This window comes from Daktulosphaira vitifoliae, unplaced genomic scaffold (genome assembly GCF_025091365.1).
Source record: "Daktulosphaira vitifoliae isolate Bord-2020 unplaced genomic scaffold, ASM2509136v1 Scaffold_2, whole genome shotgun sequence".
NCBI lineage: Eukaryota > Metazoa > Arthropoda > Insecta > Hemiptera > Phylloxeridae > Daktulosphaira > Daktulosphaira vitifoliae.
This window is the reverse complement of record NW_026099573.1, coordinates 36,948,382-36,961,892: the sequence shown is the minus strand read 5'-3', so window position 1 is coordinate 36,961,892 and position 13,511 is coordinate 36,948,382. Positions and strand designations below refer to the sequence as shown.

Sequence of the window (13,511 nt, the reverse complement as noted above, 5' to 3'; positions counted from 1 at the left end):
TTAGGTACCACTTACTTTATAAATTTTCAAAATCTTCCAAGAGTTGTCAATTTGTTTATTTTTACTAGAAAAAAAATTATCACTGCATAATTTAAAACCAAAATTATAATATTAACATTTGTCGTTTTAAGCAGACATTTTTAATTTTATATTTTTTTGGAAAATCAATTGTTACTGTCAAAAAACCTAAAATAATAAAATTAAGTTTAAAAATTTACTTTATGCTCAAATTTAACAACATTTTCACACTATGTTTGTAGTAACTCAATTAGCAGCAATTGTATTCTTTTGAAAATTTTTAATTTGAAACTTATGTCCTATTACTTTACTGCATAGCTTATTAAAATAACTGATCACATTATCCGTGATAATGGTATATGATGAAATATTTACTAATTATTACATCATATAGATATACTGTAAGAAATAATAAAAAAATTATCATATATCTGTATCACGTTACTTACGGACAACTTTGATAAGTATAATATTTTTAATATACACGATAACTTTACACAAGTAGTGTAATTTTGACATAAATTAATGAACATTTGTACACAAATATGAAATTTTTATTACTATTTATCAAAATATTCCACAACATTGTATGTATTAAAACTTACAGTACAAGTATGTAAAAATTACGACTTTATTTTTAAGAGTGTATTTAATTGTATTTAGGTATTATCAGCTAAATTTTACAATTGAAGTTGTTTTCGGAGAGCTTTTCTATGTCACGAAGACATTTTTTTGAGCATGTTAATATATTTATATTAGTGTAGTAAAATTTCCGGAAATTGATTTCTAGCGTAATTTCTTAAAAATTTCGGAAAAGTTTGAAATTTTTATTTAAGACCTTTAAGTTTAATTTTAAATAATTTTAAATAATTGTGAATAACTTTCAAACATATATCATTAAAAATTTCATTAGTTTATGATTTGTATGTATTTCAAAATGATAGTAACTTTCGAATTACTAGTCCAAAAGTTGGATCAGGCAATTTTATTTGCTTATTTAATTAAATTTGATAATTTTCTATTTTGCAGACTAGTTAAATATGTTTGTTGCCATGAAAATACATTAAGTTGACACCTTTATAAGATATCAGGGATGAACCAAAAAAATTATTAAAACTAAAAAAACATTTGTGATACTACTTTTATTTTTAATTTGTAATTGAGTGGGTTGGGATAAACGAATGACCTTAGCAATGTAATACATATTTCAAAGATTTTTATGATAAAATGCATATAATTTTAAACCCTTGTCAAATTACCACAAAAACAATTTTATACATTTATTTTATTAAATTTCCATCTTTGATAGAAATTTTGATGATTGAAGACATTTTTAACTTGAAACACTATTTTAATTTCTGTGATGTACGGCTAGAATTTTGTACTAAATAAGCTATGCGGTAATAAGAAAAAAACGCAAATTATACAAATGTCTTATTCTTCTTATTATATTTGAAACAATTTATTTAACAATAATTATATTTTAAACATTAAGGCCTTCATAAAAGATCAAAAACTAATAAAGTTGTATAGCTTAACTTTACTTACATACAAGTATTATTATAACTTAATGCAATTTAAAAATATTAAATCATTTCATTTTTTTATTTAATAATAATACTGTCAAATTTCTGAATAATTTAAGTTTCAAAAAGATTTTACTCGTTATTTGAATTATGTTGTACTACACAATAAAATAAATTCAAAATTTATAGTAGCCTTCTGCTGTGTGAATAATAACCCTTTTTAATTCAAATGCATTTATTGTTAACATTTTTTTATAGTAATCTAAAAGGACAAAAGTTTAACCGAAAGAAATGTTGGTATATATATATATTTATTATACTTAAGTTATATCCTGTACTCATTTGAACAAAAACTCTTGACTTTATATAGTGTTTTTGTATAGTACTCTAATTTTTAAGACCACAATAAAATCTGTCAGTAAAAGTACAGCACACCTACTTTTTGAATGTCAAAAGTTAAAAGCTCTTATGTAAATGTCTGATTTTATGTGTTTATTTTCAGTTTGTTTAAATGACAACAAAAAGTTTTCTAACATCAAAAACTGAGGTTTAATTAATTTTTACGTAACATTAATTTAACTAAATTTTCACACTGAAATATATTTTAGTGTGAAAAGTAAATTTATACTTAATAACAGATATCAGTTTGGTGTATAACTATTGTAAAGTATAAAAAGTAAGAGTAAGTTATTACATGAAATTATAATAGTAAATATATATTTATTGTTAGCTAGAATTTGACGCTTGATGACCTCATTTCAATGCATTATAGATATAAGGTATAAAAGAAGATAATCCATAAAATATCTTTAGAAAACAAGAATAACAAGCTCAGATGAGCGTTGTTCGATAAGGCGGATACACAATCATCAATCCTTAGAACTAAAGAAAATGACAAGCGGATAATAATTTCAAGTAGTAAACTGACATAGCATCAAAATTCGTAGGTTCATGTATTCTGATAAATCTAGAATAATTTCTATGATTTTAAGACTAGTGATGATTTTTTTTTTAATAATAATTCAAAATATCCATAGTTTTCTCTCTCAAAAAAGAAAATGAAGTAGTAAAATTTTCTAAACTAGTTACGTCGTTGGTAACAGTGTAACTATTTTACATAAACTTTATATTATTATTATATAGTTAAGTAATTATATTTCCTTGCTTTCAAAAATAAATAACCTATGCTTTAATTTTCTTGAATTGGAACCCCTATTTTTATTTTGATAATATGGTAGAGAAAAATTTATAATAACATTGTTCTCTTAATTTTGTTCGATCAACTGTTCCAATCTGTTTCAGTATGTTTAAGTTAAATTATTTATAACTAATTTCATATTGTTCTCCCATTGTTTATCCTTTTACAGAAATCATATCTTTAATAGCTTATTACTATTAAAAGTGTATTATTAAATTTATTATTGTACATTGTACGTCATATGACTATTTGGAAAATTTTTATTGATAACTATCATAATTCATGGGCTATTGAAACAAATTACTGCTCTCTCCAGTCTTATGAACACAAAATTAATAAGAAATTTTACTTTATATCCCAAACTTTAAACTATCTCAAAACAATAATTATATTGATTGAATAAAAAAATTATATAAACAAAATTGTTTATAATTTTTTTTATCGTAATATCAAACTAAAAATTAAAGTTTTTACTATAAAAAGTTAAGGGTTCATATCCCCAATGTTATGAAAAAATTATATATTTAACTGTACAATATTGCAAAGTTTACTTAACAAATATTTTTTTTCTATAAAAAAATAAAAATTTTCATTAGTTACCGAAAAAATAAGTGTCTTACTATTAATGAATCACTTTGTATAGTAAATACAGATTTTTTTGTTTAAATTTTTCCAGATTAACCCTCGTAAATATGCCTATAAGTAAGATGTTTTTTCACATTACAGTTAATTAAACTATATTTTAGTAAACATGAAAATGAAATATTTTATTTTAATTTGTAAGTTTTAAAAATAATGATGTAATATAAAGTGTTTCATAATATATACTGTACTATTAAAATAATGTCACCAATTTTCTTAGTTATAAATAATATTTCGCTTATTAATGTTTGGAAATACTTGATGCGTTAGTTATACAAAAGTTTCACATTAGTCGTTGCTCAGCATAAAACTTGTGTTGTAATATGAAGATTTTGATTAATTTTAACAGTGCGTCGCTAAATTGTTATTTGAGTTTAGACAAAAGTTTAATATACAGAGACCCCTATTAGATAACTGTCATTGCATTTCTAGTACATTATCATTTTAGAGTTTTGGTAAATTTTCTGAGAAAAAATTATATTATATGATAATTGCATCAAAGCTTCTCAATGGAGGTTTAAATGTGTAATAAATAAGTAAAAATGGTTTGCGCATCCGTTGCATGCATTCGTCGTGTGCATGCGCATAAGTTCGTTTTTCTGATGAAAATTACTTGTTAAATTTTATTTTAAGAGATTCTCTATAAATGTTTATGATCTAGATTTGTCTTATTGCTATATGTATCATTTTCACCCTTAGAATATAAAATTTTTTGAAAACAAATTTTGTAAAAAAAATTTTAAATGACGTGCTTATCTCAAATAATGGGGAAAGTTGATCGTTTGGATATATTTTAGTATATGAATGTTCAAGTTAATCAACGGGGTAGTGCGTTAAAAATATACTAAATTTACTATAAATACTTTATTTCAAAGTTAAAATATCTTTATAACTTTTTTAAAAATATTGAAATAAAAATGTTTGGAATAACATAGTCAGACTACTGATTTCTAATACTAGTTTTTAAATAATTTTTATCTTCTTAAACTTAACAATTAGTTTTTAACAAACAAATCAAATTTTACAGACATATTTTTACCACTTTTTAAATAAAAAAAATCAATTAAAAAATTTAATAATAAACATAAAACGAATATTAACAAATTTACATATATATCAGACTTATAATTTCTATATTTTGATATTTCTAGAACTAATATTGCACATTTTGACTTGGAATATTTTGGGGTCTTATAAATTCCACAACATCTTCATACGGATAGAAAGTAGTCTTTGGTATAATATACAGTTCAACAGCTTTTGAGTATGTCAATCTTTCACCTTGAATAATTTGAACAGAAGAACTTCTGTAGTATAAGATCTTCTACATGACTTGTTCTTGACCAATTCTGAACCATTTTGAATACCTACACGAAATTAATACTTAGTGATTATTGAAGTTTAAAAGTTTAATGATAACAAAATGACTATTTTTTTGGTCAATAGTAATGTTCGCACTTGTCTCAAAATTATGTGACGCACTATCTCGATGATAAATATTTATAAAGTACGTCATTGATTATTATACTGATTTTACAAATAAAAAAATTAATATGACAACAAAAATACATAATAAATATATTTTATGTTTATACTTACTTGGAATGGTCTATTTTTAAAAATAATTCGTTGAGTTATAATTATTTTTGTTTCATATGTCATATCACAAAAGTTAATGACAAAAATCGAAAATATTTAATCAGGTGTAATTATCAGGTTTTTGCTAATACAATGTTGCTATGGAATTTAAAAAATGGCTGAGAGATGTTCAGTACAATAATTTCATAGTAATAGTTACAATAGACATACTTGACCAAACATACGCACTTACCCTACCTGACACTAATGTACTTTATTTTGAAAAGAAATTATTTCTGAAATTGTCTTCTATATGAAAATAGTCATTTAAGTCAAAGAAAAAAGTACAGCTTACTTAAACTGCAAAATTCAGAAAAATTAAATGAATTGATGTCCAAACATTTTTGGAAAAGTTTTTTAAAAATAAGTGTCAATTCTATTGGTTCGTTAAAAATGACAGGTTGGGGAACCAGTAGGGGGAATTGTTTCAAAAAAATTAGAAGGGAAACTACCCTTCCAAAATTTTTTTTATTTGTATATTCTTTGAAAGAAATAAACTATCATTATAATGATAAGTTATTTACCTTATTTTCGAAAAAAAAATGTAATGACTTTACTAATTAAAAGAACTTTATTTGCTACTCACATAACTATTCATAACACTGACAGTACACTAATATAATTAGTATTGAGAAAACTCAATATTGTATTAATTAAAATATTTAATAACTATCAATCATCATCATCTCATTAGCCTCTACTTCAACCATTTGGGATCGGCACTACATTATTGATTTGGCAGAATTTTTACATCCGGTTATCGATTTGACACAACCTTATTAAATCTGTGGGAACAAGTAAAAAGATAGGGAATATAAAAGTTTCCGAATGGTCACCCATCCAGGAATTAATAACAAACAGTAAAACTAAACATCAAATTAAGGCAACGATTCTCACGATTCTAAATTCTCACATAACAAATCATTTTTTGGGTATAATTAAAACTGATGTATGTTATAATTTATATTTCGCAACTACAAATTTTCTAAAAGAAAACAAAAACATACAGTTCTTGACAACTTTATATAGCATATAACAATAAAAACTTCATGAAAAAATATTTTTTTAACAAAAGTTAAAAATATCAGTGAACCACAACAGCAACACACTACTACAACAAAATATAAAAACAATTTTTATACTAAGTTCTATTAATAGTGTAGCAAAAAAAAAAATCGTTACAAACATTTATAAGATAATTTTTTAATTTTAAGTTTTTTTTTAAATTAATCGCAAATTAGATTATTTAAAATAAATAAGTTCACATTCATTATCAACAATTTGTTGATAATGAACATTAAATATATTTATACTGAAATAGCTCAATGAATTTTCCAATGAAAGTAAAATAAAATACGGAATAATAATTTAATTTGTTATAATTTTTTTATTTCAATCGCCAATATTAACAATAATTTTATAAATGTTTATACAATATTTTTCTTTTATAAAAATGCATCTAAAATATTGCAATTTATGTTAATAAGTAGATAGGGAGATTGTTTCAACCTTAGATATTAAAAGGAAACTCTTTATTTTTATTGTTATAAATTTGTATTGCTGCAAGTGTTTTGATTGTAAACGTACATATTGGGTTATTTTCTCGAAAGAAAACACGTGAGGATAATAATAAAATATATATGTGTTGTCAAATTGTCTGTGCAAGTCTCACACTTTGGCAACTCCGCAATAACTTGTGACGTCTTCGATATAAATATCTTCCCCCGATGATTCTTACCCCAACAACGCCATCTAGCCTTTTTCCAATTACATCACGAATTTAAAGAAAAATAACATAAAATTAAGTTGATCCATTTTTCTAAGAGTCCAACTTAGTTCATTGAAATTATGTAACATGTATACAACAACTTTTATCAAAAAGTAATTGCGTGAAATAATTTATTGCCTTTATTATTTTCTTAAAAATTTAAGATAAGAAAAATTAACATAAAAATATAAAACATTGAGCCTTTAAAATTTCTTTCCGTATATTATTTTTTATTTTTAAATTCTCAACTCTATTATGGATACTTTTCATACTTCATTCTACAGAAATAAACTTGTGTATTATTACTATAATTTAATTCGAGCAGCTTATTGGAAAATTGATTTTAACCCTATCAGACAATAATAAAAACTTTTTAACTCAAGTTATTGTATCACTTGCGTAGTGTTCTTCAAATAATTTTTACAAGGGAAAACAGTACTAGACGAAATTCCCAAGAGTAGACAATATGCAAAATAGATGACCATGCTGACCCGTATCAAATTCAAATACTTTACACTTATACAATGTTGTGACGAACAAACGAGTTAAACCTTCATTTTAGACCCTTCAAAGTACCACTTCAGAATGATTCATACTTTTTTTTATAGGGTCAAGAAAAAAATCAAATTATAGGATAAAAAAATGACTTGTCTGAATAAAAAGCAAGAATTGATTTTCCAATTTAGTAATTGTATAATATGAACTGCGTGCAGAGTCAGATAAAATGAGTGTTAGGGTATATAATATATATAAACCCCAATGATTCTTAATATTTTTCAAAAAAACATTATAAAATCTGAAAGTCGTCAACTTGTCCCAATCTTTCCTATTGATAAAACGCGATCACAGTATTTTATTATGATAAAATTACTTTCATTAATTTATACACCGTTACAACCTATTGAAACGTAACATGATATAATTGTGAGAAATATCAATGAAAAACATCTTCAAATATAATCTGCACTACAGTTAAATAATATTTTTTGTTTTCAAAATAGTTCCAATTTTGGTTTATTGTACAATAAACAGACTTAACGTATAACAAGAGTTAGATAAAATTTAATTTCATTCCTATTTATTACTAAAAATTTTAAATAAATATATATTTTCATTTAGTGTTTTGTTATTTACCTAGAGTTGTTAGGTCATGATATCTCACAAAAAAATTTGAATCATTTCATATACCAACTAGGTACACAATTTAACTTTATGTACTATTTGAAAAAAATAAGAAAAACTCATAAATTTGTCATAACTTGTCATAATTTTACCCAAACTATGAACGATTAACGTTTATGATTCTAATGAAGCGAATCTAAATGGGAAGTCCAACATCTACGAAATCTAACCTCAGAAATTTAGAATTAGGTGACCGTTAAACTTAACTAGTTCTTTAAAATTATATAACCCACCACCATTTAATGCTACTTACTGTAACACAACCAATCAAAAGTTCCTCCATTATCATGACAAGGTACGGTATATTTTGCGGTATGCTTAATACACAAATACTTTCTCTCTTTCATCAGCCGCCTTTTTACATCTCAAGTCCAACCTGATTAGAGTATGCCCACTTTCTTTTCAATTTTATCCGACTAAAAGTCAATATCGGACTGGACCGCGGCCGACTACCGAGCGCCGGAGGTGTGAACTCTCTCTGGTTTTTGACGTCTTACGTGTTCTGATACACCAACCGTCTTTTACCAACTTTTCTTTTTTCGGTTCCTTTTTAAATGTAACCGATAAAATTCAACTTAATTTTTATTTATTTTTAGTCAAATATACTCGTTAGTGGAATTTATTAATAATATATCTGTTGTGTATTTTAGTATTCTAATTAAACTGTCGAACCAGCCGTTTTGATGTTTTTCAAACCTTATTTTACGTATTATGTAACCTTATACTGCTGTTTCATAAACATTAAGAGATTTCCACGTCAAACATGTAACAAATCTTTAAGAACTCATAAGCAATAACATGATTAGATAATTGCAAAGAAATTTGGAGTTTTAAGGTCATTTCACCATTCGATTTAATTTAAAATTAAAATTAATTCTGGTCCAAAACTGCTTCTCATTAGAAATGACTTCTTTGAATAAAATAAGAAAAAAATATTTAGACAAAATATAGCGCAATCTAGTAGTTACTAGTAGCCTAACCAATATAATCAGAATATAAATTACATAACGATTGTTTTAAATACGTCTTAAATATGAACACTATGTTAACTTATCAAAAATATGTATACATAATATTGCATTTAGTATAAACTAATATAATCTGTCATTTGAGAAATGTAATAACTCACACTTATGATAATGTTGCGAAATAAACTAAATTATTTGGATAAATATGGCGTAAAACTTTTTGGCCAAGTTATTATTATCATTCTCGTTATGAAGCTAAAAATATATTAATTTACTGTTACATGTTTTTTTAAGTCTATCATCACTTTTTCTCATGTCTTGTCAGATTTCTTTCAACGTTACGTCAAAGGATCACAAATTGTGTCTAGTGAAGATTTCGCCCTTAATAATTGAAAACATTTTCCCTGTTTCCTGTAAATAGGGAAACCCCTAAAAAAATTATGATTTTTAAAATCGGTAAATTTCAAAAATTTTTCATAAAACCGTCAAAACTTTTTGAAAAATTAACAAAAATAATATTATTATCTTTTAATTAATACCATTGGTATTTCCTTTAATTTAGTATGTATGTATCTTTCCCTCCCTACAGAGGGGATTTGAAAATGGTAACTTTTGTATAAAAAGTTAACTTTGTCAACTTAACTTATAAAAATGTTTTGAAAAAGAGATATTATTATTTTTGAATAAGAAAAAATAATATTGTATTTTATTTTTTTAAAGATATTGCATGAGTCATAAACGATCACCATGTATATGATATTGCAAATATTTGGGCGTCAAATTTTATTTCCATATGTTCGTAAAAAAAATAGGTAAATATATACTCAAACATCATATTTAGCAGTATAAAATATAATAACAATTTTTTTGTAGTAATCCAAAAAAAAAACTATATAAAGTATAGTTGGGATGTAGCAAAGTGAAACCGAGGAAATTTTTAGATTATTATTGACTGATATTTAACAGAGATTAAAACCACGTGAAACGCTTTGACACGTATTTGAAAAAAATAATTACCATATCCATATAAAATTATGCTATTTTCAATTTTAGCAGCTTTCAAAGAATGCAAGTAGCTGGAACTTCTTTCATTTGTTAATCGTATAGAACATGAAATAATCTTTAAAATGATATTATATTGAGATGTATAGAATTTTCGATACTATGCGACACATTACAACATTGACAATTTTGATCGAAAATTGTATGATTTTTAGTTTCAGTGGTTCATATCTCCTAAAAATGAAGTTTTTGGATATTTTCTTTATGTTTAAGTACATTTGTATTAGCATTAATTTAATGTAGGTTTAAAAATAAACTCAGCAGAATAAAACCAAGAACTTTCTAGTTTTACCGATGCATCGGTGTTAAATATCACGAAAAATTATATTTAAAAGTATATAGTATCGTATTAAAACTATACATTTTTCGAAAAGAATAATATTTATCTTGCATTTTTAAAACTAAAATATGATTAAAACATGGTTAAAAATATTTTTTTCTATTGATTCGATAAAATTATAGCTATAAAATAACAGTTCACAAAAATAAAATCACTTAAATTTTGATTATTTTCAATGAGATAAACAATTTTATCAATTATAACTAACTTAAAATATTTTTAATTGAAAAACATTATAGAAAGATGCATTTTAAACTCTATAGCTTATTAATAATATTGTACTTTATTTCCAGTACGTCGGTAAGTGAGATTTTTAACAATAAGTTTTAATTTATGAAATTAACGTTGTATGCATTTTATAGTTTGTTAAATGACTAAATAAAACAATATTTTTGTAAATTAAATTAAATTAATCGACTAAAAAAGTTTTACTTCAAGATTTAGTTCATCTAAATTGAATGATTATTAAGTTGTTATGTTTACTAATTTTTTTCTTTTTCATTTTAAATAATTTTGAGAACATCAAAATAAGAAAAATATCATCAAATATAAGTATTCATATCAAAAGTATTATTTGTACAACAAGTTAGTTAGATTTTCTTAATTTTGTGTATGATCCAACATTATTATTCAGAAAACACATTATGATGTTAAAATGATAAACATTTTTTTATTAAATAATTTTTTAACATTTTTTACCAAAAAAATGTTGATTTATATTTTTATGCCTTGTTACATGTTTGTTCAAATTTTCAAAAGAGCAACTAATTTAAAACTGGTGTACTTTTATTTACGATTTAATATTTTAATTTTAAGTATGTTATAGCTAAACTTAATTTCACATGCAGAGTGATTCTTTTATCATGATCCATTTAATTAATTAATAAATAAAAATAATATTGAGATTTTTTATTTGGTTTCTTTTAGGTACATATTTTTTTCAATTTATCAATCACGAAGTATTCTTATGATCATCTCTTATACCTTTTAAGAGTGTCAAATTTATTTTTTAAAAACCATCATACTTGATTAACTAAATTATTTAATATATAATGATCTAATTAAAAAAATTACTGGTGAATAACAAATTTCAGACCATTATTTTGGAAGTCATTGACTTTTTTTATACCTACGTGGGAAGAAGAGTAAGCCCAAAAAATGACTAGAGATAAAAATACCAACACCCATGTCTAAACCATAGCCATCACTATAAAATGTTAAATGATAGATTGAGAAAAATTTATACCTAAAATAAGCCAAATAAAATTGTTTGGTATTATTTTTATTTATTCACAATAATCCGTCCAGTTTTCAAAAATTTTAATTAAATATACAGAATGATTTTTTTATCATATCTCACTCATATTTACAGAATAAGTATAATTTAAACATTTTTTTTTGGTTATCATTATTTACACAATATTATTAAATTATTAACTGTGTAATACTTTTTAAATTCATCCCTTATGCCTTGTAAGGGTGTCGACTTTATTCATGTTATGTGACATATACACACAAAAAAATATGACAGTATAAAGAAAAAATAATTGTTTAACTATGAAATTGAAATTTACAGGGCTTAATTCAAGAACACATGTTATCACATTTTCTAAGTTATTTCAAAATATATCCAATGGATCAACCTAATTTGAATGAGATAACCAGATTTTACAATATTCCCTCTTATTCCCTTCAGGCAAATAGTAATGCTTAATAATTTTATCATTTTGATTTTTTTTAGAAAATAAGTTCAAGATGTTAGATCAAATAGAAATTTATTTAGTATTAACTTATTGTGTAAAGTAATATTTTTATTGTATTTATACGTTTTTTGTTCATTAATAACTTATAGAAGTTATTTTTTTTTTTACTGAGATTTATTAAAACATTTTTGTTTAATTATAATATTTTTGTTAATAATAATAAAAATATTGATTTTAATTATGCCAGAGAAATGTATTGAATACAAAATAAGTTACTTTTTTCTGTTTTAAAATTTGTTATTTTATTTATCCGTTATATTTATCAGCTGATACTTTGTTTACAGGTACATGGTTTGTGCAAATGAAATATTTCTTGTTGCACGTCTCTAAAAATTATTTAGATCCAGTTCCTCCTAATGTAAAGTAATTTTCAATAGTATTATGATATCAAAACTTAATTATTTTTATCCATAACTTGTAAAACAGGTAGGTTTTCTTTCATATTCACATGTTAGAAAAGTTGTCAAAGCATTTGAAAAATATGATTTTGAACAAAAATGCGTATTTAACAAAGAAATGTTGATAAAAATTTTTGATGATATTAGTTTCAATATCTTATATAATAAAGAAATATATAAGAAATTCTTGATATTTTTTGCGGCTGATAATGGTAATGTTTTAAAAAATTTATCATTACAATTTTATATTTTTATAGAGGATCATTAATTTTTTTCTATTTTTGTTTAAAGGAGATTCTATCAATTATTTGCAAATTTTTTACTTGTTGACGAGGTACTTTAATTTTTGTAAAAATTATCATGCACTAACATACGATTATGTTCAATAACTATTAAGTAAATAAATAATAATATTAAGTTTTAATTGTTTACAAATTTTAATTTAGATCATATTGAAACTATATTTCAATATTTTAAAATAAACACTTTTTAATTTTTTTTATTACTCAAAATGTTACACATTAATTTGTTTTATAAAAAAATTTCTATTTATTTGTAAAAAGTATTATAAGTCAAATGAAGAAGATTTAATTTAACTATGATGTGTTTATTTTTTTTGTGTCTGTTATTTATTCTCAGCTCTCGCTGGACTGATTTTGATGAACAATACGTCAAAAGATCTCAAATCGTAATTAGTCAAAGATATTTGCGGCAATAATTCTGGGAATCCACGTCTTTCTGTGTTCTTTTATTCTTGTTGCAATAGCTCTTCCTGTTTGCCTATTATTATATGTCAAATTTATATTGTCTAATTATACATTTAGCAATATGAACACGATATTTCATAGGCTCCAAATGTTTTCATTTCTGGAAATTTATCCTTTGGATTTTGGAATAGCGATTCTATGACTGTTCGGTTTGAAGGAAATACTTATTTTGAATTTATTAGCGACTTTTAAAATGTGGTTGGTAATTTCTTGTATGTACAGTAGTATTAATGTTACTTTC

The 13,511-nt window shown here is 23.8% G+C and overlaps 2 protein-coding genes across 2 annotated transcripts in view; one reads left to right on the top strand and one right to left on the bottom strand.

Moving 5' to 3' along the window:
- The window catches only part of LOC126898749 (CD166 antigen homolog A), a 29,614-nt gene extending 29,578 nt beyond the window's left edge, over positions 1-36 (bottom strand). The window contains exon 1 of the mRNA XM_050673057.1: positions 16-36. The gene's annotated coding sequence lies outside the window, so the exon portion shown is untranslated. The remainder of the gene's footprint in view (positions 1-15) is intronic.
- Positions 37-10,529: 10,493 nt separating this feature from the next.
- LOC126898762 (uncharacterized) lies at positions 10,530-13,073 on the top strand. Its single transcript, XM_050673080.1, has 5 exons — positions 10,530-10,642; positions 11,919-12,045; positions 12,390-12,463; positions 12,532-12,715; positions 12,795-13,073. The coding sequence occupies exons 1-5, from the start codon at positions 10,586-10,588 to the stop codon at positions 12,890-12,892; spliced, it is 540 nt and encodes a 179-aa protein (XP_050529037.1). The 5' UTR covers positions 10,530-10,585; the 3' UTR covers positions 12,893-13,073.
- The last annotated feature ends 438 nt before the right edge of the window (positions 13,074-13,511 follow it).

What these genes read in the sequence shown, in the direction of transcription:
- LOC126898762 (XM_050673080.1), top strand. Translation starts at nt 10,586, where the DNA reads ATGCATTTTAAACTCTATAGCTTATTAATAATATTGTACTTTATTTCC. An exon ending in ACTTTATTTCCAGTACGTCG is followed by an intron (nt 10,643 to 11,918) that starts GTAAGTGAGATT and finishes TGAAATTTACAG; the next exon opens with GGCTTAATTCAAGAACACAT. An exon ending in TAGATCCAGTTCCTCCTAAT is followed by an intron (nt 12,464 to 12,531) that starts GTAAAGTAATTT and finishes CTTGTAAAACAG; the next exon opens with GTAGGTTTTCTTTCATATTC.